Source organism: Dermochelys coriacea, chromosome 7, assembly GCF_009764565.3.
Source record: "Dermochelys coriacea isolate rDerCor1 chromosome 7, rDerCor1.pri.v4, whole genome shotgun sequence".
Classification (NCBI taxonomy): domain Eukaryota; kingdom Metazoa; phylum Chordata; order Testudines; family Dermochelyidae; genus Dermochelys; species Dermochelys coriacea.
Window position 1 is genome coordinate 2,831,225 of NC_050074.1, and position 25,143 is coordinate 2,856,367.

The window sequence follows — 25,143 nt, forward strand, 5'->3', positions numbered from 1 at the left end:
AACCCTTCTGTTCTATATCATTTCATGTCGGTTTGGTGTGTTAATCAAAGTGTCAGGCATGGAGGAAAAGAACTCATTCAATCCCCAAATGAAGAGAAATCTGAGCTTTTTACAACTGGCACATTTTCCAGTGGATAAGCTTTTTCACAAAGTAATTATTTCACTTTCCTGAAAGATTACTGATTACTCAGAGGGAAAAACTAAGAGGGGGGCTTTTATCTTCTCTATGTTCCTACAGTTCTCGTGCAAACTTATACTTGTTACCATGAAAAATGACAAATTTGCCATCTGATCAAAATGTTAACAAGGTGAATGTCAGCGAGATGGATCACTCACTGTCACTGCAAGCCGGAACATGAGGATACATAGATATTTCTCAATATAGTCACTGCTTCCCCAATGTTCACTAACAACATTTCTACTCTGAGTGTAATAAATCACGCAGGAACAACAAGCCGTACAGGATCTCTAGCATATGATAGATTTGTCGTAATAGCACTATCTGCAAGGTAGAAAACAATTGGTAATGATCTATAGAAAGACCTAATCAACTGCCATTTGCTATAATATGCCAGATGAAGCCAAGATATGAAATCCATAGGGTTCTTTAACCACTCCCCTCACACACACAGGGAGCTCAGCTAGGAAAATGATATGAGGAATGAATGAGCAGTGGGGATCAGAGAAGTAGAGAAGAAAGTTAACAGCACGCCTCAGATGCAATCATTAAATTATACACTGCTGAACAAGGAGAGGATAATCACAGATGCTGAATAGTTCCTTAACACTGATAAAAGATTTTGCAGAGTCCATTACTTTATTCCCCCTTTATTTCTTTTCCACTGATTTCAATGTTTTACAAAGCACTTACATGAAAGTTTTCAGAGTAGCAGCCATGTTAGTCTATATTCGCAAAAAGAAAAGGAGTTCTTGTGGCACCTTAGAGACTAACAACTTTATTTGAGCATAAGCTTTCGTGAGCTACAGCTCACTGCATCAGATGCATTTGGTGGAAAAAACAGAGGGGAGATTAATATACACACACGGAGAACATGAAACAATGGGTTTATCATACACACTGTAAGGAGAGTGATCACTTAAGATGAGCCATCACCAGCGGGGGGGGGGGGGGGGGGGAGGGGAGGGGAGAGGAAGAAAACCTTTCATGGTGACAAGCAAGGTAGGCTATTTCCAGCAGTTAACAAGAATATCTGAGGAACAGTGGGAGGTGGGGTGGGGTGGAGAAATAACATGGGGAAATAGTTGGCTTGGCTGCAGACAATGGATCGTGTGGTGTGATCTGGATGAAAGCTAGAGCCATGTAGGTAGGAATAGCGGTCAGTAGGTTTCCGATATAGGGTGGTGTTTATGTGACCATCGCTTATTAGCACCGTAGTGTCCAGGAAGTGAATCTCCTGTGTGGACTGGTCCAGGCTAAGGTTGATGGTGGGATGAAAATTGTTGAAATCATGGTGGAATTCCTCAAGGGCTTCTTTTCCATGGGTCACAGAACACCACTAGCCATAACCTTCGGCCCCCAACTAAAACCTCTCCACACAACAGAACCACTAACCCAGGAACCTATCCTTGCAACAAAGCCCGTTGCCTACTCTGTCCACATATCTATTCAGGGTACACCATCATAGGGCCTAATCACATCAGCCACACTATCAGAGGCTCGTTCACCTGCGCATCTACCAATGTGATATATGCCATCATGTGACAGTAATGCCCCTCTGCCATGTACATTGGTCAAACTGGACAGTCTCTATGTAAAAGAATAAATGGACACAAATCAGACGTCAAGAATTATAACATTCAAAAACCAGTTGGAGAACACTTCAATCTCTCTGGTCACTCGATTACAGACCTAAGAGTGGCTATCCTTCAACAAAAAAGCTTCAAAAACAGACTCCAACGAGAGACTCCTGAATTGGAATTAATTTGCAAACTGGATACAATTAACTTAGGCTTGAATAGAGACTGGGAATGGATGAGTCATTACACAAAGTAAAACTATTTCCCCATGTTATTTCTCCCCCCCACCCCACCCCACCCCACCCCACACCCCACTGTTCCTCAGATGTTATTGTTAACTGCGGGAAATAGCCTACCTTGCTTGTCACCATGAAAGGTTTTCCTCCTCCCCCCCCCTCGCTGCTGGTGATGGCTTATCTTAAGTGATCACTCTCCTTACAGTGTGTATGATAAACCCATTGTTTCATGTTCTCTGTGCGTGTATATCAATCTCCTCACTGTATTTTTCACCAAATGCATCCGATGAAGTGAGCTGTAGCTCACGAAAGTTTATGCTCAAATAAAGTTGTTAGTCTCTAAGGTGCCACAAGTACTCCTTTTCTTTTTACATGAAAGTGAAACACATAATGGTTAGTGAGTAACCAATGGGAAAATGCCCCTACTGAGTTGGAAGGGAGCCTCCAAATACCGAGGGCAGGATTTGCCAGGACGCTCCGGCTGCTTTGTGCTGCTCCGGTGACGCAAAGCAAACAGCTGCTTCACATCCCTGGTATGGCACAAAGCAGCTGGAGAGTCCTAGGTCCCAGAGTTCTCGCTAAAGCACAAACAATCCAGCCCCTTTTAGGGAACAAAACCCTACAGTCTCCTAGTGGCACAGGGAAAACACACCTGGCTACATGCAGTTCAATTCCAGTTCCGCGAACACAGATACTCGGCTTGATATCACCACCATGATCTCTTTGCAAGGAACTCAATGCCTGCCCATGTGTTAGCACCTATTCATTCACTTGTAAAACTCCTGGCCTTCCATGATCTCTATTCTCACCCTTAGGGAGATATTTTCTAGGTCTAGACAATAGCTGGGCTAATACTGCACTGATTATGCCCTGTACAACCCCATGGGCTTCCAGCTGGGTCACAGAGAACATACGGCAAGTCAAAATAAATCCCCCCCACCCCACACACACACACCAGTCATTTCAAGCAAACCTCTCCAAGGGGACTACAGACACCATTCATGGCAGATAAAGTTTACTCGTGCTATGTGATGCAGCGCAATGAATCTACCTAGGCAAAGGAAGATTTGGTTTAAAATATCAAAACACAAATTCAATCCATTTGTCTTACAAGGCACAAATGAACCATTTAAAAAAAAAGGTGGGAAGATGATTGGTCTGTGGCTCATGGACTATTAAATGAATGGAAAGAGCATAGTGCAGACAGACAAACATCAACGAGTATAATTTTCTTTTTCATTCATGTCCCCATGCACTATACGTAAAAGGATACAAAACATTCTGGCATGAAACGGGGGAGAAGGAACGAGCCAGGACAATGAGAAGGAACATGGCCACCCCATTCACTGTTGTGCACTTCCTTTCGAGATGAAACTATAACATCAATGTTAAGTACAGAGTTCACAGACAAAAAATGTCAGTGATACGACACAGTGGTACAACTAGGCACCGGGGCTATTCGCCTCTCATACGCTTGCCTAACTCCCATTGCCACTAATGGGAAGCGCACGCACGCACACACACACACTGCACTTCTCCAGTCCTCTTTTCCAAGAGCAGAAGCAGTTTTCTCCAACATAGCCACCCCATCATGATGTAATACTTTGCTTACCAATTTATTAAAGCCCATTGCTAAAGAAAGGGCTTGCACAAGTACACGTATCATGAGACCCACAAAGCAAACTATATAATCAATCCACCCAAGTCCTCTATGGTGCAAAGGATGGTGGAAGTATGTTTCAAACATCCATTGAATTAACCCACACATTTCCTCCACAGGTTCCTATTTTGCATACTATAGTTTAGGGCTGCAGATGAATTCCTGTGTGGTGGGACATTAAGGGAAGAAGCATTGCTGTGTACTTATAAACTCACCAGCATGTATTCACAAAAAGAAAAGGAGTACTTGTGGCACCTTAGAGACTAACAAATTTATTTGAGCATAAGCTTTCGTGAGCTACAGCTCACTGCATCGGATGCATTTGGTGGAAAATACAGTGAGGAGATTTATATACACACACAGAGAACATGAAACAATGGGTTTATCATACACACTGTAAGGAGAGTGATCACTTAAGATGAGCCATCACCAGCAGCGGGGGGGGGGGGAGGAGGAAACCTTTCATGGTGACAAGCAAGGTGGGCCATTTCCAGCAGTTAAGAAGAACGTCTGAGGAACAGTTGGGGGTGGGATGGGGTGGGGGGGGGGAGAAATAACATGGGGAAATAGTTTTACTTTGTGTAATGACTCATCCATTCCCAGTCTCTATTCAAGCCTAAGTTAATTGTATTTCCCATTGTTATTTCTCCCCCCCACCCCACCTCCCACTGTTCCTCAGATGTTATTGTTAACTGCTGGAAATGGCCTACCTTGCTTGTCACCATGAAAGGTTTTCCTCCTCCCCCCCCCCCCCCGCTGCTGGTGATGGCTCATCTTAAGTGATCACTCTCCTTACAGTGTGTATGATAAACCCATTGTTTCATGTTCTCTGTGTGTGTATATAAATCTCCCCTCTGTTTTTTCCACCAAATGCATCCGATGAAGTGAGCTGTAGCTCACGAAAGCTTATGCTCTAATAAATTTGTTAGTCTCTAAGGTGCCACAAGTACTCCTTTTCTTTTTGCGAATACAGACTAACATGGCTGCTACTCTGAAACCAGCATGTATTAATCATCCTTCTTCCCCTTCCCACACTTCTTCACTGGGCAAGGTTCACTAACACATGCTGTTGATTCAAAGGAAGATCTAAATGTCCCTCTTTCCCTTTGCTGGGAAGCTACAAGGACGTAGTGTTTATGGGCAGAAAATTTCTCCAGTGTAGAGCAACTCAGCCCCCAGCCAAGAGCAAGAGGTAAGCTTTATACAAATATTTTACCATTGCTTGCAGTGTTTTAGGCTGAGATTTTTAAAGCACCTAAGGGAGTTAGGCACCCAATTAGCTCCCTTTGGCTCCTATGAAAATCCTACCCTTAAATGCCAACATTGTTAATCTTTTTAAAAGATATTACCTCATCCATCCTGTCTCTCTACCATTGTTAACTGTTTCACTGCCATTCATTTTAGCAATAGCATCCAGCTAGCATGTGGAAGGATGGATTTGAGCACCCATGAAGGAGAGGAATGGGGCTGAGAACCATGTGTGTGTGTGGTGGAGGTGGCCCATGCCCTAGTTAGCTCCATGTTCCCTCTACAATCTTATGGCTCCCCATAAGTTACCCTGATGCCCCCCCATATCACACCAACACACTATCCACAGCTCCCCATTTCACACAGCTTTGTTCCCACCATGCTCACTCACAGACATCTGTGCTCCCCAGCTCCATCAACGGGTTCTAATAGTTAAAGCTGGGGACAGTATGCTGGGAGGGAGACCAGTGTTGCGGGTTGGGGACAGGGGAGGGATAGATATTGGACTAGAACTTCCAAACTGGCAGTATAGTCACCCTGGGGAACTGCGAAAGGAACAAAGGGTTGGAAGGTGCAGAAGGAAAGGTTTTCTCCAGATCCTGAATAGCTTCAGTTTGTACATATTCATCAAGGCTTTCTCCTCTTAGGGCTCAATCCTGCAAGGTGCACTGTTCTCTCTTGTGAGGTGCTGGGCACCCTCCACTCCCATGAAGTAGAAAGGCCCTCAGCACCTTTCAACCCTTAGGTTTTGGTTTTTAGCTACATGACATGTGTATTAACACATATATGTTGAGACCCTGCTCCCCGCCCTCACTCTCTTGTGGACATTTTAACAGTGAAGGGTTCTCCCCCCTCCAGACATTGGATGCTTTCATTGTCTGAGCAGGCATCCTTTGCTTTGGAAATGTCCCCAGGAGAGCGGGGATGGTGGTGGGAGGAGGGTCACAACATACAGTGTGTTAATACAGGCTTTGTGTAGTTAAAAAAAAAAGAACTAAACCAAATGGCAGCAGACCAGAGCAAAACAAAGTACCTAACAATCCCCAAGCTCCCATGTTTACGAGACTGACAGTTCAGAATACACCCCATTTGACCCAGCTTTACAGTTTTCCCGGTGGAAATAGCGCCATTTTATACACGCTTTCACAGATCTACAGTTAAGGAGAGGAAGGAGAAAGTATTAATGAGATTCCAATGGAAAAACACGGTTATTAGGAGTATGGACCATTTCAGCACATTATCCTCACTCACCAGCACAGCAATGGGAAATTGAGTTTCAGGCAATCTCCAAGGTGGTGCTTAGTGGAGAAAACCAGTCTTGGCATGTTGTCTTCTTTTCCTTTAATTACATCACCCTAATGAGCAACTCCCCCCCACCCTCACCAAGCAAATTTATTTCTTGAGACCAAACAATAGTAATAACCGTATAGAAAGTCTGACCAGGCACAAGACGAGAGGAAACAACAGCAGCTCAAAATGACAAGAGGTTGCAAAAAGTAGTGGCAATAAAACGGTTCCTCCGCGCCTTGTTGTTTGTCGCACTTGAAACCAGAGTCAAGGTTGTTAAGCAGTGAAACAAATTATTTAGCTTGCGTAACTGCTCTTGTTCTATTACTATGTCTTCTTCCTCTCTCCACATGGTAAAGTACAATATTTTGACAGTTATTTGAAATAAACAAAGTGCTGATATGTACCATCCAAAAGGTCTCTGTACACATGCAGCAAAAATTCAGCCTCATGTCCTTGTATAAATGATTAATGGAGAAAAATCACATGCAAATCTAATCCTACCAGGTGTCAGTACAGCTTGCTGTGGTATAATGCAAAGGACAAAGCATTGGCTTTTCAAAAATCCGTAACTCAATTGTGCACCTGATTCCCATTGAAAATCAATGGGAGTCAGGGCTTTAGCAGTCTGAGATTTGAAAATGTCATCAGAAATCCATCCTTGCACAGAGGACCAGCACACGGCCTTACTACCATACAAACCTAGTATTGTCTTGCAGGACTCCAACAGAGCACAGGGCTTTTACTGGGCCACTTGCACAGGGGTAGATTTCAAACTAAGCTGGGAATATCTGTTTCTAAAAGAATCAGGAAAAGGTCAAATCTAAATTTTAAGAGCCAGGTTTTCAAAGGTGGAACACAACAGTTGGAACACCCACAACATCTTCATCTACACTGTGTCTGCAAAACCTTACACCTGTGGGCACAAAAGGGGACTAAGGCCTGCACACTGGATTATTTCACACATAATGACCTGTTTGTATGTGCAGTGGCCCATTTTGCACATCCATTCTTGTGCCCATCTCAACAGGATTTTGCATTGGGTAGATCTTTGAAAGTTTGTCCCTGAATGGCCAAAATCTTTTCTGACTTACTGCCTGTTAAGACAGAGGATTTACATCTTATAAATGCTGTCTGCCATATTCACTCTGATGAATCTTTCATTCATTGATATTCAAGGGAACACTGTATAATAGTTAAAGCAGAGTTGCCTACAGTTAGAGCTCCTGGGTTCTATTCCTGGCTCTACCACTGAATTGCTCTGTGACCTTGGGGTAGTCCCTTAACCTCTTCTGTGATTCACATGTGAGGTACCTAATATTATTACCTAGCAACCTCTTCAAAGCCTATGCTGAGGTTGTATTACAGATCAAGAGAACCTTCCTATCAGCTTCCCCTGAGGTTGCCAAATCTTGCCCCGAGAAGCTATTCAGGGTGCTAAGTCACTTCATCAACCCGCAGTGCCAAAAACCTGCATCACAGCTGAGCAGCAAGCACTGCAAAGAACTACGAACCTACCTCAGGAAGTACATTCAGGAAGACTCTCTCAAACAGCCTGGATCCGCCCCATCTGTGCCCACCAATCAACAGCCTGCCTGCATTCCCAGATTCAGTGCATTTATTTGTCAAGAAGTTCTGGACACCCTATAGGACTCACAAACCAAGACTTGTGAACCTGTGCCAGTCCCTTCCTGGCTTGGGAGAGAAAAAGTCATGAACAACTGGTGCCATGCCTGAGCAAAAGAGCCAACACCTCTGTCAAGATTCCTTCCCCACTCTGAATTCTAGGGTACAGATGTGGGGACCTGCATGAAAAACCCCTTAAGCTTATTTTTACCAACTTAGGTTAAAACTTCCTCAAGGTACAAACTATTTTACCTTTTGTCCCTGAACTTTTTTGCTGCCACCACCAAGTGTCTAACAAATATAACAGGGAAAGAGCCCACTTGGAAACATCTTTCCCCCCAAAAATCCCCCCAAGCCCTACACCCCCTTTCCTGGGGAAGGCTTGATAAAAATCCTCACTAATTTGCATAGGTGAACACAGACTCAAACCCTTGGATCTTAAGAACAATGAAAAAGCAATCAGGTTCTTAAAAGAAGAATTTGAATAGAAGAAAAAGTAAAAGAATCAGCTCTATAAAATCAGGATGGTAAATACCTTATAGGTAATCAAACTCAAAACAGAGAATCCCTCTAGGCTAAACCTTAAGTTACAAAAAGACACAAAAACAGGAATATACATTCCATTCAGCACAATTTATTTTACCAGCCATTTAAACAAAACAGAATCTAACGCATATCTAACTAGATTGCTTACTGACTTTTTACAGGAGTTCTGACCTGCATTCCTGCTCTAGTCCTAGCAAAAGCATCACACTGACAGAGAGAACCCTTTGTTTCCCCCCCTCCTCCAGCTTTGAAAGTAACTTGTCTCCTCATTGGTCATTTTGGTAAGGTGCCAGCGAGGTTATCTTTAGCTTCTTAACTCTTTACAGGTGAAAGGATTTTTCCTCGGGCCAGGAGGGATTTAAAGGTGGTTAGCTTTCCCTTTATATTTATTACAGCCTCATTCAGAGAAGGAATCTTCCTTTCCTCCTACATGCAGTAGTCCAACCACCACTGAAGAAACCCACCCTGGGTACATCAGTTCCATCCAACTAGCACCCAGCATCAAACTTCCTGTTCCTGGCCAAGCTCATAGAGAAGCCACTACAAGCTCCTCTAGCTGAAGCTAACATTCTAGACCTGGCACCATGGACTTTAGTAGTACCAATGGAGATCTCCTGTTCTCAATGGATAGAGGACAGACATCCATTCTCATCCTCCAGGACCTCTCTGCAGTGTTTGGCACTATTTCCTAGACTTTTCAGTTGTGTCCCTCTGGTTAGTTCTCACACTAAGTCCATCACCATAGCATCTGAACTGCTACTTCTTGCTTGTGCTCCAGGAGGGCATCCCAGTTTTCGGTCTGAAAATTTAGCGACTCCAGAGAGGAGGGCCAACTAGCACATATTATTGCAGCATCTCACTGCAGAAGTCCAACTAGCCCAGGCTACTGCATAACCTGTGTGTTGTTTACAGTAAATATAATACCATCTAATAAATGTGAGGGCTGGAGAACAGTAGGAGAGAGGGTAGCAGATTTTCACATCCTCAGGAGGGAAAGATTTTTAAAAAGCCAGTTGTGTCTGTGCACAACAATGAAGCTTTATGTCTATATAAACTGACAAGTCAAATTGTACTCCTGAGCCCAATTCCCACCATCAACACCATTTTACTGTAATTGCTTTGCCTCCTGCCTCTGCAGCCTGAATGGCTCTGTCTGCCAAGATGGGCAGTCAGTATGATGAAAATAAACATTAGCTGAATGGTTTGCTAATTAGCTTATCTCTCGTTATGTGTGTGTGTGTGTGTGCGTGCCTGCGCAAGCATATTATATATATATATATATACACACACATACACATACACATACACACACACACACTTCTGTAGTTCTGGTCTGCAAGAGATTGATCGAGTCTTTTGCTCATTAACTACATATTTAACCTTTGTAAATCTATGGTTATTTTCTGAAGCTCATGAGTTAACACTGCCACAGGAAACCACTGCATTGTAGTGCTCAAATCAAGCCTTAAAGTGGAAAGGAATCAGACAATACTGGTTACGATATTTAAAGAAAACCCAATTGTATGTAATTATCCTGACACTGTATCAATCTAATTATTTCCTTGTCAATGATTTGATAACTATCTCCTTTCTGAAGCTGAAAAGCAATCCTATTTACCCATATATACTCAGTATTCAACAGGCCAGCAACCCTTCCTCTTGTGAGATATCCTTTACAGTACCCAACTGAACAAAATCCAGCACAGACTTAGAATCTATACACATTTCACCTGCTGCCTGCAACCTATGGCCCTGATCTGTAACCAGGTCTGCATGGACCATTGTTGGTCCTGACTGATGGGGGCTCTGCATAAACCCAGCAGCCCAAACACATGGATCCAATTGCAGCACCAGAGCTGGAAGAGCAGTGTGTTATGCAGAGAAGAATGAGTTTTTTTAAAAAATATGCCAGTAGAATGAGAAGCCATATTCCATAATTATTCTTCCCAGAATTATTTTGTACATCTGCCTTTCATAGATGAGTCCCCCTTAAAGCAGGACACTGAAGATGCAGAATCTGACTATGCTTTCTTTACCAATGAATACTTTATCTACCATTTTAAATATACTAGATGCAGTATTAATTCATGACACTGAGCTTTGTCTCTAATAAATGCAGTCACATTTTTTGTTATCTCTAACCAAAATTCAAATTTAGAGTGTTGTCCTTGTTAGTCTACAGAGAGCCTGAAACAAGAGCTCTGAAGATGGAAACATCTCAAAGAGGTGTTTCCCAGGAAGCCTTAAAGATGACAATTTAAACATTAACGCTGTTTGACTGCTGATCGCTTCAGCCAAAATATCCAGCAAACAAGGGAAATTTTCAAAGATGTTCAGATTCCAATGGAAAACTGAAAGCCCAAAGGTTCCCTGACCACTCTCGTTATGCAGTTATACACTGTGAATTCAAATCCTGCAGCATACTGAAAACTGGAAATGTGGTGACAGTGTATTATTATTATTAGAACTTGTCAGTAAAAAACATTGTTAATGAACAAAAGACTATCAGTCTCTTACAGACCAGAACAATATGTTTCCCCCACAAAATAATCCCACTTTCAAATTTTTTGAGACAAAATAAAATGAAAAATTTCAAAAACATTTTGAAACAAACATTTGTGTTTCAAAAATGTCCAAAGGAAACCTTTTGTTTCAACTAAAAAAGGGTCATTATTTCGTTTTGATTTTTGGAATCCAAATAAATTCAGTGTCTATTTTCAATGTCTGGATTGTTGGCATTTTCCCTCACTCTCTCCATTATTTTACTTCCCCCTCTTTTTTCCCCCAACAATAAAACAGTTGGAAAACAGTGAGCGGGAGTGTGAAAGTGAGATGGGGGGAGGAAAATCCCATTTTCACATTTATTTACTGTTTTCCACCTGTCACAGCTGTTTGGCGGTGCTGCTGATAAGCTGTTTGGTGACTCGGAGGGAATTGGGGGAGGGCGGAAAGCAGCAAGTGGGTGGGGGCCTTGGGGTGGGGCGGTGTGGGGATCAGAAGAAGTGGAGTGAGGGCGGGGACTTGGGGGAGGGGGCGGAGCAGAGATGGGAAGAGGTGGAATGAGGGTGGGGTCTTGGGGGTAGAAGCAGATTTGGGGGCAAGCCTCAGCGCGGAGCAGGGGTGGAGCACCCCCAAGGAAAAATAAAAGTCAGTGCCTCTGATACAGGAAGTTGGACTAGACGATCACACTAGTCCCTTCTGGCCTTGGAATCTATGAAAGATTGGGGGGGGGGCAAAGGGAGGGGAAAATACCCACTTTTCACTCTTACATTTTTGTTATTCTTTTCCCATTGAAAAAAGTAATGACCTTGGCCTTGCAGTTATTGGTAAATAAATCTTAGGAGACGTCTATTTGTCCCTAAGTCAAGTCAGAACATTATGGGCAGTGAAAGATTCTCCACCCTGCCCTGCTAATATGCCTCCAGTTTGCTTCGTTGTTGGCCTCACTGCTGACGCAGCCCACCCAAATGCCAGCTAGGGTCAGCTTTGGTGGTGATTTTGGTTATGTGGATGCTCGTCCCTGGAAAGCGAGTCCTGAGACATCGTCCCCCCTTTTGACTCAAGTAGTTGGCCAAATTCAGGGCATTGTGGGTTGCTCCAGTTAGGAGGAAAAACTGATGAGAGAGCCAAGTATTTTCTCTGATGTAATCTTGTTTATTTACCAAGAAGGTACCAAGTTTCCTTTCCTTGAGCCCGGGGAGCCAAACAACCGGAGACAGTTTCTCTGCTTACAGCTCCAAGCCTCTTGAGCGACTACTAGAAGACCCCTTTCTAAGCTACACGTAGTGTCACGCACAGTACTTGTCCAGGGCGTGTCGGTCTTGGACTCTTGCTTCCCATCCACATACTGCCCACTAGCAGTGCATGGAGGAATGCGGAGGGTGAGAGGGAAGTGGTAATGTCAGCCCTGCGTGGGAGGCAGGGCTGGGAAGAGCAGCTCGGGCCAGGCCAGCTGTGCGTAGGCAGACGTCCTCAGGCCAGCCCCATGTGCAGGGGAGAGAGAGGGACATCTCAGGCCAGTCCTGCAGATGGGCGAGGGGGTGGGGGAGGAGGGCCCTTGGGCCGGCCCCACGGGTGGATGCACTTGCGCTGGGGAGAGAGGGTGGGGGGCCTTGGGCCAGCCCCATGCGGCATTCTGGTTCCTCTTTGGGAAAATATAGTTATCCTAATGAGGCACAGGCTAGGCCTCTATCACAATTAGTACTCGTCCTGATGGGACTCAGAGGGGTGAAGAACAATGAGACACAGGTTGTAAAGGAGCCTTTTATCGCAATTTAAAAGGAATCAGCTACATCAATGGCAGCTGGTTCTAAACTTCCAGTGCTTCCCCTCACTCCTATTATTTTTGTGTTAAACTAATTACTTTGCATTGACTTGCTTCAGTGGGAGAAAACCTGGTAAAACAAGCTGTCAGATGGTATCCCGGGCTTCAGTTTCCCTTCCCTTTGGCAGCATCAAACAGTCGTCCCAGCAATAGCATGAGAGGAAATATTGCATTGCAAAGCCGTGCAAATGTAATGCCAACAGACCCTGGTTGTTGATGGATGGAATTGAATCAGGGACCTCTGGAGCTTAGTGCATGAGCCTCTACTGCAGGCGCTAAAAGCCACTAGCGATGATAAAAAAGAAGCTGAGGTCAAATCTTCATTCATTCGTCGTATGATATTCCACTATGTGTTCAAATTCTCCATTCTGTCCTGAGCACATGGCAGCCACATTGCTGGTAGTGCCTCACTCCACTCAACTGTCGTGTTTTATAGGACAGGGATCTGTAAAAGCTACGTAGAGGTTGAGTAGAATCTAGAAATCGCGGCTGTAGATTTTTAAGAATCAAGTCTGTGTACTTTTTCAGTTGTCTTAACAAATACATCTTGTCCTCTTCACTTAAGGATTCTATATAAATGTCTTCATTAGTCAACTTCTGGACTGAAGTCTTTGCTTGGTCCAGTACTTTTTCAACGGATAGCTCTCTGACGGATTCAAATGTAGCTTCTATTGTTGGATAAAGATTTACCACTGTTGTAGAAGATGGCATTGTTTAATGACCCAAGTGGTTTCAACAGTAGACTTACAAGAGAGAGAATGGCAATTCTCTAAATGTAATAGTAAAAGTAATCCACCAGCCTCACTACTTAGATCTATCCCATCGTCATAGATACTTTCCAAAGCCAGTAATAACGGCTGGAGTAATTTTAAGACAACAGCCAAGGATCACTCATGAGAAAGCCAGAGGGTTTTCCCAGGTTGGACTAATTTGTACTTCAGTCCCAGTGTATCTTCTATATTTTCCAAGATATTCAGTCTTTTTGGACTCTTGCTGAAAAAAGAATATAATGAAGACATGAAATGTATAGTTTTTTAAAATGTCTTCTGAAGAGTCTGCAGCTCGTACTAGCGCTAGTTGGAGTAGATGGCCTCTTCAGTGTGTATAGGAGAGATGAGGGTTGAACTTTTCTCGAGCAAAGTTTGTGCTCCACCATGTCTTCCAGAGAAGTTTGCAGCTCCATCAAATGCACAAGCTGCCATCTGTTTGGGGTCCAATTGACAAGCATTTAACTCTTCTAAGATGTGGGTTGTCAGAGATGCAGCCGATGTGTCTTCTGTAACTTGAACATCTAGAAATGCATCTACCGGCCTACCACTGACCTCAAGAGAACGTACATAATGACTTAATACTTGATGCCCATTTGCACTGGTGCATTCATCAGCCATGTATGCACATTTTTTGAATGTATGAGAGAGTTCTTCACTTTTTCAACTGTTGAGTCTTTCACTGTTGCACCACATGCTTCTAGCCAGTCAGTTGAGTTTCTTGCAGAAAGATAGTGATACTGGTCTTGTTTGGAACCAGTGTTCTACTTCAGGACTTCAACTTCAAGTCCCCCACCGCCCCTGCATTCAAGTGACAATGCACTTAACATTAGCTTCCAGTTTGTAGTGTGTGGTATCTCTTGCTTAAATAGAAAGTATGATGCCATAGCCATGTTTGTTCGCATGAACTGTGTTGTGTCTCTAACAACCTCATTAACACTCACCGGTATTGTCCTTGGTCAGTGGAGACTCAGAGTTCAGAGAAGTTTCGCATGAGTTCACCTCCCAGGTGGGGGACAAGAAGGCACCTTGCTCATTCCTCCAGCTGCTCACTGTTCGCTCTGGCCACTGTTGTTCGTTGTGCCACCGTTCACTCAATCGCTCTGTTGCCAACAGCCCTGCACTGTCACCTTCTGCTGCCACCTGCCACTGTGATCTCTGCGAGTTGGTCTCTTGAGGTTCCACCAGTGGGGGAACCTCGCTGCTAGTGCAGACTGGGCCGTCTCTTCCACAGAAACACTGTCCCACAGCAGGTCTAAGCACTTAGACCTGGTTATCAGTGATTTCAGCTGTAGTGGTCAATTAACAAACCAAAAGACTATCTATGGCAGAGGAGGGCAAACATTTTGGCCCGAGGGCCACATATGGGTATGGAAATTGTATGGTGGGCCATGAATGCTTACAAAATTGGGGGTTGGGGTGCAGGAGGGAGGGGTAGAGGCTCTGGGGTGGGACCAGAAATTAGGAGTTCAGGGTGCAGGAGGGGGGTCCAGGCTGGGGCAAGGGCTTGGGGTGTAGGTGGGGGGTAATGGCTCTGGGGTGCAAAAGGGTGCACCGAGGGGTTTGGAGGGCAGGAGGGGGATCAGGGCTGGGGCAGGAGGTTGGGGAATGGGAGGGGATCGGGGTGCAGGCTCTGAGGGGCACTTACCTCAAGCAGCTCTCAGACGCAGCAGCATGTCCCCCCTCTGGCTCCTACGCAGAGGCACAGCCAGGGGACTCTGCACACTGCCCCTTCTGCAGTCAACACCCCTGCACCTCCGATTGGCCCTGTTTTCTGGCCAATGGGAGCTGTGGGGGCAGCACTTGTGGTGGGGGGCAGCGTGCAGAGCTCCCTGGCTGTCCCTACAAGTAGGAGGCGGAGGGGGGACATGCCGCTGCTTCCAGAAGCTGTGAGGAGCAAGCCCCTGACCCCACTCCCTGGCAAGAACTCGAGGGCTGAATTAAAATGTTTGAAGGGCTGGATGCAGCCCCAAGCCTAATGGAGCCTAATCAGCTCTGTCTTTGAACAGTGGCGAGAGGCAGGTCAAATAGTACGTGTCTCAGGCAGACCATCAAGCAAAACACCTGTCCCCACCCTCTCTCTTGATGCCTTCAATCAGTACAGGCTAAGTACAGTTCTACTGCCCTTTATGTCTACAATAAGAATAAAAAACATTTCATTACTCCCCCCGTCCCCGCATTCAAGTGATTTGTTTCCCAATCCCAGCCAAAATCTATCACTTGGGCAACACAGCTCTGTTTGCTGGATACCTAGGTAGATTAGGTATGAATGTAAATACTATCTGGTCCTGAAGCCTTTTCCCCCAGCCTATCACTACCTGTCAGGGAGAGCTCATTTAGATTTTGCTTACAATTCATAATTTGAAATTATTAGGTTGGCTAACTTCACTGAAATGAATGCACTGACATGGTCATAAAAAACAACAGCTGTATAAGGAAGCTACTCTATGTTCATACTTTTGAAATCTATTATATTTTTTCAGATACACACATTTTATCATACACTTTATATGCTTCTAAAGTGTGTATTAATGTTTCCATTTCAATTCAAATTTCCAAACAATCACTAATTTGGCAACACTGCATGTAACTAGTTCACAAAACTGGGGATCGGGGGTGTTGGGGAAGGGTGAGATGTAGGGAAATCCCTGGGGAACTACAATATACAAGAAGCACCTGAGCTATTGAAAAAAGAAAAGGAGTACTTGTGGCACCTTAGAGACTAACAAATTTATTTATTTGAGCATAAGCTTCTGTGAGCTACAGCTCACTTTATCGGATCCATCCGATGAAGTGAGCTGTAGCTCATGAAAGCTTATGCTCAAATAAATAAATTTGTTAGTCTCTATGGTGCCACAAATACTCCTTTTCTTTTTGCGGATACAGACTAACAGGGCTGCTACTCTGAAATCTGAGCTATTGAGTAATTTCAAGAACAGACAAAGTAAACAGCTTTGGAGATCATATTAGCACTAATCTCCTGATCAGCAGCTTGTCTTTGTGACTAACTTGCTTGCCAATGACTTGTTGTCAAGGACAGGAAATACTCTAAAAGGCAAACAAAGCACATATCCTGGTGGAGAGAGGGCAAGAGCTTTTTTGCAGTGATCAAATCAAAGCATTACAATAAAGCGTAAATATAAGCAATGGCTTCAAGCTAACATTTTGTACCTTAAGTGAAAGACTGGTGAAACCTTGGAGCCAGGCTGCTAAAGCAGAACCAAGTCAGCAAAGGGTGAGAAGCAATAAAAGCAGTGATGGAATTCAGAGAGACAGATGGGCCAGAGGGCCATTAGACTGCATGATGATATGTAAAATGCCAAATGTACATTACCTTCCAGACAAATTCTAGGTATAAAGGACATGTATGTGATCATGAAGAATAGCTGTTTTAATACAGTCTTCTAATGACATCTAATTTGTTTCTGTGGTCAGGATGATTCCCTTTGACATCTCCAGAGCTGATGGAAGGGAGATTTCAGTAAAATAAGTGACTGTTAATCAGACCTGGGTATGATGTTTATCCTGCCTGTCTATTCCCCATTGAGCTACTGAGTTAAGATGTGTTGTGTATACAATACACAGAAAGTATAGTAAAGTCTTAGAGATTTCATAGATTGGATTGGCCAATATCATGCAAGCTCTGAAAGGGTAAAAATATCAGAGACAGCGGAGGTTTCCGTCAAGGGAAATACATATGATGCTAAGATGTGGAATTCCATTTACCAATTGAAAAATGTGTCCATTTTGGCTTATGGACATTGGATGCACTTAAGAAATATGCAGATGTGTTGCCAGCCACTTTGCTATTGCACTCATGATAAGGATGTCAAAATGCGAGACCATTACAGCATGATAGGATAAGCCTCATGGTTCACTGAGAACACAATGAGTAGCATCAGTAAAAGTGGAAGCAATCTCAAATATTAGATAATGTAGGAAAATAGCAGAATATTAGGCCCTCGGTACATTACATATTCCAAGACCGGAGGTGGAAATGCTAAAATACCACGAGAAAGGATTTTCTCACAGTGTTTACAGCTAGGCCCACAAATCTCAGGAGAGCCTTTTTTCCTTGAGATTTCCAGATGATTTGATTTTCAGTCTTCAGTTATGTAGGTTCAAGTAGTATGCATAATTTGGATATTCTTCAGAGAGACACGAACTCAGCTGAACTGAACTCCTTACTCTGAACTTTTGAGCTTTCCACAGCCCTAACAACCACCATATGTGACAGGGACATTACACAAGTACCCATACAGCCTAGTAATAAATCGCTGCATGAGGGTACACTAAGACCCATATATGACTTCTACTTTGGTATCATCAGATGGATGTATTTCTGCATAACCACGTGCAGTTCAGTTTGCTGAACTGATTCATTCTGCTCAATTCTCTGCATTATCCCAAGGCAGATAAAGCAAAGGACTGACCTGTGCTCATCGGCTAGTGGAAGAATCAGAAAATGCCTTATCAGTTAGAAGGGAAATTTTTTTTTAAGAATTATTTTGGCAAGACCAGAATGAAGTTTACAGCCTATGGGAAGAAGACATTTCCACCAAGATGAAAATAGAGAAGTAGGCACTGAGGGAAAATAGAATCATAGAATATCAGGGTTGGAAGGGACCTCAAGAGGTCATCTAGTCCAACCCCCTGCTCAAAGCAGGACCAATCCCTAAATCATCCCAGCCAGGGCTTTGTCAAGCCTGACCTTAAAAACTTCTAGGGAGGGAGATTCCACCACCTCCCTAGGTAGAGTTCCTTTGCCCTCTAGTGCACCAATTTAGAGCCAGATGTCTCACCCACATGGACTTGCACAATATGTAAATAGGGAAGAATTTGGCCCTTAGAGAGTTTAGAATGCAGCAGATTGATCTAGCAGCAGGTAACAGTGTGTTGCCATAAGGTACTGTATAACCCTTAGGAATGGACTCAGGAACAGCTTATTAACTCTGCATGCTGTTAATTTTCATGGAGAGACTCATCCAATGCCCACTGACATTGTTGGGAGTCTTTCCATTTACTTCATTGGGCACTGAATCAGGTCTTAAATAATTTTCCTTGAAGAGTAAAGTGGGAAGCTACGTTCAGGAGGTTCTACAACTGTGTGCTTTTAATGAGTCCTCCACTGGGCTTTATACATAATGAGGCAGCACGAGAGCTTCTGTCAGCACTTCAGTACCTAGATGTGTTTACAGTCAAAGCTACAACAAACCACACGCTGGAGACCTGAACTCTAGGTTTGTTTGGCTAAACTTGCAGATTCACCATTGTCCTCCAGTTTGGCCTGGTTGAAAAGGAAGCTAGAGCGCTGTGGAGAATTATGCTTAGCTGCTTCCTTTACCCTCCAGAATGGCAACTGAACACTACAAAGTGATTTACTGTAATGTGCTGAATGAGATCAGCAAGTCAAAATCTCTCTCCTGAAGTGATTCTCTTGCTGTCTGTCTGAATATCAGAGGGAGGAGAACAACAGATGGTGCAGCAGGAATACTGCTGCTGCTTTACACATTTGACAAAATCTCCAAGTCATGGACTAATTCAGACTTTAGTTTGGATGAGGTACAATACAGCAGGCTAAGCAGCAGCACCAGCCCAGTCCTTTAACTTAGGTGTATTTGATCCCAAAGAGGATCTGGGGATTGGAGTCTCAGTGGCTCTCTCGTTTTTGCGTTCCCCTTTTCCCATCATGTTTGCATTTCTCACCAGTGTAGGCAAGGAGCTTCTATCTAGACAGAGACTAGAAACTTGGGCGTGGGGGAGAGTAAGTCCGGTTACAGACACAGAGCCTTTCACCTGAAATTAACTGCTCTGAATATGGTTTGCATTGGTAGTAACTGTTTATGGAAATAAGATGGTGGTCTCAGTCCAGTTACTAAGGATAGAGTGAGAGTACACAGGGTTCTTCATCCCCAAACACATCATTAGGTGCTAAATGACACCATTTCTAGCAGCACTGGTAGATACTAACTAGGTAGCACTACCTGAAAGGGGGTTTCAAAGAGGATGGCTCTAGACTGTTCTCAATGGTAGCAGATGACAGAACGAGGAGTAATGGTCTCAAGTTGCAATGGGGGAGGTTTAGATTGGATATTAGGAAAAACTTTTTCACTAAGAGGGTGGTGAAACACTGGAATGCGTTACCTAGGGAGGTGGTAGAATCTCCTTCCTTAGAGGTTTTTAAGGTCAGGCTTGACAAAGCCCTGGCTGGGATGATTTAACTGGGACTTGGTCCTGCTTTGAGCAGGGGGTTGGACTAGATGACCTTCTGGGGTCCCTTCCAACCCTGATATTCTATGATTCTATGATTCTATGATCTCATTGACAGGTAGACTGAGTTTCATTCACTCCTCTAGAGAGGTCTCCTTCAAAATAGGCTGAGTCACCCATTGGATGGACAATGCCGGCATGTCTCCAGTCGCCAAGGCTGTCAAGCTAACATCGACATTCATTAATAATGATGGTAACACAAGCCTGGTTTTTTCTGTTCTCCATGCACAGCAATGGAGAGCCCCACACCCACCGCAGTAAGAGTATTATCACCCTCAACCTAAGGCAGGATGATCATTATTTTTATTATAGTAACAGCTAGTAGCTTCCACTGAGATCAGGGCCCCATTGTGTTAGAGGTTATACAAACACATAGTGCTCCTTAACCGAGGTGCTCTGAGAGTGGAGACACATTTCAGGATAATGTCTTCAAGGTCTTTAATACAGTGACCTCTGATAGCTACATAGTGCTTATGCTCATTAAATCAACACAGAATGTAGCTCTTTGGTAGAGTATATCCATTGATGTACAACTGAATCAATCTTTCGTGTCTTACTTTCACAGCAGAAAAGAACCAATCCTCTATTGTAAAGCAGATATTTAACTCCCTTAAATTCCTTGATGTATAAATATAAAGATCTTATTCTCTTTTAAACCAAATGAAAGAAATACAGATGACAATATGCATGTGTTTTGATTAAAGCCTTTTCCTAATCGCTATCCAGATCTTCCACTACAGTTCCAATCTTCAAGAAACAAAACAGAATTCATGGATCAGAATGCCTCATGATTGATATGAAATGGCTATAAACCAAGAGTAAACTATAAAGGGCCTGATCCTATAATTGCTTTAGGAAAAAAACTTAACAGTCATGTGTAAATTGTCTGCAGGGTTGGGCTCCAAATAGTTTCAGGAAGATGGCAGGATTAAAAAAAAACATGCCTTTACTCTTCACTGTGACAAAGTGGCATGTTGGGGACTAGTTCATTAACAGTCCCCAAGAAATAAACAAATCCCAGGGAGTCTCACTACAGAGACAGAGAGAAAGTGTATTCCTCAGCCAAAATGGTACAAACCTAGTAGGTTTTTTCATTACTAATGATTCTATAAATATTTAAAAGAAATCAAGCAGTGGCTTCTGAAGTATGCACTGAGATACATACGCCTAACTCAAGTGACTTATTGGAGGAACTATGTCAGGAATGGCATTTGGGGATTGGATGTTTTCTTTCTCTTCTTTTGTGATTAAGTTTTCCAATACTGAATCATAAAGAAAGTGTAAATGTGCAACCAGAACAAGAGGCTTCATCCAACACAGCCTATTGGTCAATCCCCAAAAAAATACCAAACAATAAAGACTTGTCACAATTCAGGGCAAGTGCACCTGTATTCTCCCTCCATGGACATGCCAGGGCACCCACTTTAGGCTCCAAGCTCCTCAGCCATCCCCCCTCTTGGGTAGAGACACACATCTCTCTCTACCTCCTGACTGCAGTATTTCCAGGCTGCACAGTTCCCTGCCTTCACTGTGAGTTCCACAGTAAGTCAGTGGGCCTGCTTTGCTTTCTTTTCAGAGGCTATAAACAGTGTAATTGCCCACAGTTAATCCACTACACAATTCTTTCTAAGCAAGCACATTTATTCTGAAGATAAAAGCATTTAAGAGAAAACATACTGCATGCTAATACATACTGTATGCATGCTAATAGCTTGCCACAGGTCCCCCCATCCCAACTCCAGTCGTGGCTTTGGCAAGTGATCCGTCCTTCGACCCACCAAGGGGTTTTCTGTGGTTACAAACTCATAACAATTGTTAGCTTAGAATGACCACCCCCATAAATCTCAGAGTCCCTCCTTTATACAGTTTGGCCCTTTGATCTTGGGGCTCTGGGAACAGGTAATTAGCAAACAATTGTCCTTCCTTCAGGGCGTAGCTTCAAAGTGCTGGGTTTTTGCATAACCAGAGGCCGGGGTGGGGGGAAGAGACTGCATTTACCTTTTCCTAGCTATTTCCCAGGAATTCCACTTCACACTATTGTCCCAACAGTTCATTGTCTGCCACATTGTCCAATATAGTCCTTTGATCACCCAGACCCACTATATTACAGAACCTTTGCATTTAATACACTGGACTCCAAAGATACTTAAACCTAATTCAGTGAGATCTCCCAAAGTACAGGGAATTGCATCTGTCACAGACACATTATTTGCTACCTTTAAATATTCCCCTTATACCTTAAAATACTGCAGGAGATGGAATCGCTGAGCCTCACACCCAAATGCAGGATAAATAAGATTTACCTAACGGAGCTCAACCTATTGAAGTCCTGATTCCCATTCCTCTGCTCAAACCATTACTCAACAATGGAGAAATTAATTCCCAAGCCAACTGGGGAGGGAAGGGGGAGACATGAAGAGGATGCAGCTCCTTTCAACATCTTGACTCCAGAAATCCTAGAGACTGATGCCTCAACATCTGGGCACGTTCTTCACTTGTCAAAGAGTGAAGAGTGTCATGGGACTTGCCAGCAATCTACCGAGCATAAACAGATGACAACGTGTCACCGTCTGGAAGGCTCCTAAACCAGTTAAAGGTACTTTGGATATTTACGTTAGCATGTGTTGAACCAAAGCTGTGATCAGGACTTTGCAGAGAATCCTAAACAATAGTTACAGAGCATTTGCTTATCTTGCACTGTGGTTGGGTTTGGTGTACACTTTAATGAGATGTCCCTGCCAAAATGCTTTGTTTGGTTGTGATAAGTAGGCTGAGTGGCATGTATACACAGGCTATATGTGAACGGGGCCTTGGGGCAATTACAGATACTGTCTATGTTTGCAATCTAAAATATAGCTACATTTATCAGCCTCCCATAAGTAAACTAAACCACACTTACAACCAAGATATTGATTGACCTCAGACTATGTTCCAGAGGAGTTGGGATCTGAAGAACACTCCAGTAGCCTTATCTCACCGGTTAGCAGTCTATCTGTTATAGAGCTGCAGCCTGCCAATACATAGTGATCTGCTGACCTGTCAAAGATCTACACATATGAAAGATCCTACTAGATGCAATAAATTGATCCCCGATAGACTGATCACTACCTGCCGATCCGGCAGGTAGTGTAGACATACCCTAAGCTTTACCTGCTTGTATGGGTTTTATTTTTAAAAATTGGAAAATGTCATTGTAAAACAAAAGTAAAAAAGGCAGAGGAACTTAGGGACTGGTGTAGTATCTAAAACTATTTTTAACACATTTTAAAAATACTGATTAGATTTCAAGTTGCTGATATTCCTTTAATCACAGCAGTATACAAGTACTGCCATGATGAACTCATTTGGTCTACTTGTGCATCGTTGGTTACATGTGTTTTCCAGGGTCGGAGCCCCCATCCACCACATAACTCTCACAAACACATTATTGTCCAAGCTAATATTTCACTGCCATAATCATTGTACATAGTCATAACATTTAGAGATGATCCAAAATATGGTATACCATTTTTCATTGTAGAATGTGTAAATAACATTCTGTAGGGAAGCATCAGCACAGACACGTCAAAAAGGAAAAATAAGTGCAACAGTAGAAAAATATCATGAATTCTTCCTAAAACAGATGGCATGGTATTGAAAAAAGTTGACAATAATTTTCAGGAAGGAATAAAGTTTGTATATTTAAGATGCAATCTCTTACCAAGCAACCAAGAAATACACACAAAAGTGTGTTGATTACAATTTTCATTTAACTCATTCAGATTGTTATCAGCTGGGAAAGTAGTAATGCCCAGTATAAATGTTCTTTAAAAAAAAACAGTGATTACATAAAAATGTAATTGATTATGGCTCCAATCCTGCAATCGGAGCCACGTGCATACGTATATCAAAGACACACACATCTATTCTGATTAATTTTGATCTCTGGGGCTGAACTATTAGCTTGCCACAAGCCCTGAGCAAAGGGTGTTGTCTTGTTGTGCGACCCCTGGAGCAGGCCAGGAGGCAGACAGCGACTCTGAGATTGGTAATCAGCCTCCGGGATTTTTCCTTGCTCTGAGGGGGAAGTACCCTGCACCAGGTGTATGGCAAGCAAAAGGTATTTTCCTCACAGTGTTGGCGCAGCTATGCTGACTCAGTGTTGGGGCATGGTGCAAAACTCTGCCCATTTCCCCACCCCGACCTTCCCACTCCTGCTAGCATGCATGGGGGACAGAACGTGAGACTGCGTCTTCCCCTGTACAACTACTCACAGCAAGGGTAGTGCACATGAGCTTGATGGGTCGCCTAACACTCCTTTACAGCCCTGTGCATTGCATAATTTGATCCTTTACTTGCAAGAAAATCCATACACTATCCTGTCCTGGTGTTCTGTAATTGCCAGATTCTTTGCCAGCAGTTTAAAAAAGTCAAATTTGGTGGAGTTCACTTTAAATATTGCCAGTTTATCTAGGGCAAGACCTGGCTCATTAAGTTGATTAAGCTGACACCCACTTTGATCTAGCAATAAGATCTTTGAATGAGACCTACCTCATCATAGACACTGTCATTTCTGCTGAAGTCTCCAACCTTCCTTGGAAGAACATGGACATGAACGTGCTGAAAATTCAAAAACAACAAACAATGGTGATTATCTAGATTATTTTTGTAGGCTGACAGTGATGTTTTCCTGACATCCTATTACTACACACTGGCTCCCACTGTATTATTTTCAAAGTGAAAAAAATGTTAACCTGTTCTATAACTGTATTGCAAATCTTCAGAGACCACATAAGATGAAAAACATGAGAAAGCAACTTTGCTGTAATATGAGCTTTTGAGTGAAATGCCAGAAAGTTTAGGAATTAGTCAGAGTTGTCAGTCTGAGTTGTATTTAGCCAGCGCTCTGAAATGACAGCATATTTTAAAGCTGATTGTTGTGAAACTGACAGGAATAAGAATTTGCCAACTTTGGATTGCAGTAGAAGGTAGATAGCAGGTGTAAGCCAGGGGGCTGCAGGGGCAGAGTTACATAGTATTGGCTCAGCAGTATTCTGAGAAGACTATGAGATAAAGGAAATTCTCCGCAGGCTCAGCTGTTCAGGTAGCAGTGGTATTATGGGGAGGACACATGGGGATGTACAGAATGCCTCTGATCCCACTGAGAGTTACCAAAAGAAACTACAGCATTTGCTCAAGAAACTCCCTGAAAAAGCACAAGAACAAATCCGCACAGACACACCCCTGGAGCCCCGACCTGGGGTATTCTATCTGCTACCCAAGATCCATAAACCTGGAAATCCTGGACGCCCCATCATCTCAGGCATTGGCACCCTGACAGCAGGATTGTCTGGCTATGTAGACTCCCTCCTCAGGCCCTTCGTTACCAGCACTCCCAGCTATCTTCGAGACACCACTGACTTCCTGAGGAAACTACAGTCC

General features: G+C 43.4%; 1 protein-coding gene across 13 annotated transcripts in view; it reads right to left on the reverse strand.

Moving 5' to 3' along the window:
- FHIT (fragile histidine triad diadenosine triphosphatase) overlaps window positions 1-25,143 on the reverse strand; it is a 1,103,840-nt gene that overhangs the window by 141,672 nt on the left and 937,025 nt on the right. For all 13 annotated transcript variants that reach the window (XM_043519701.1, XM_043519703.1, XM_043519704.1 and 10 more), the window contains one exon: window positions 24,253-24,321. In XM_043519701.1, coding sequence (XP_043375636.1) covers window positions 24,253-24,321 — 69 coding nt within the window. The remainder of the gene's footprint in view (window positions 1-24,252; window positions 24,322-25,143) is intronic.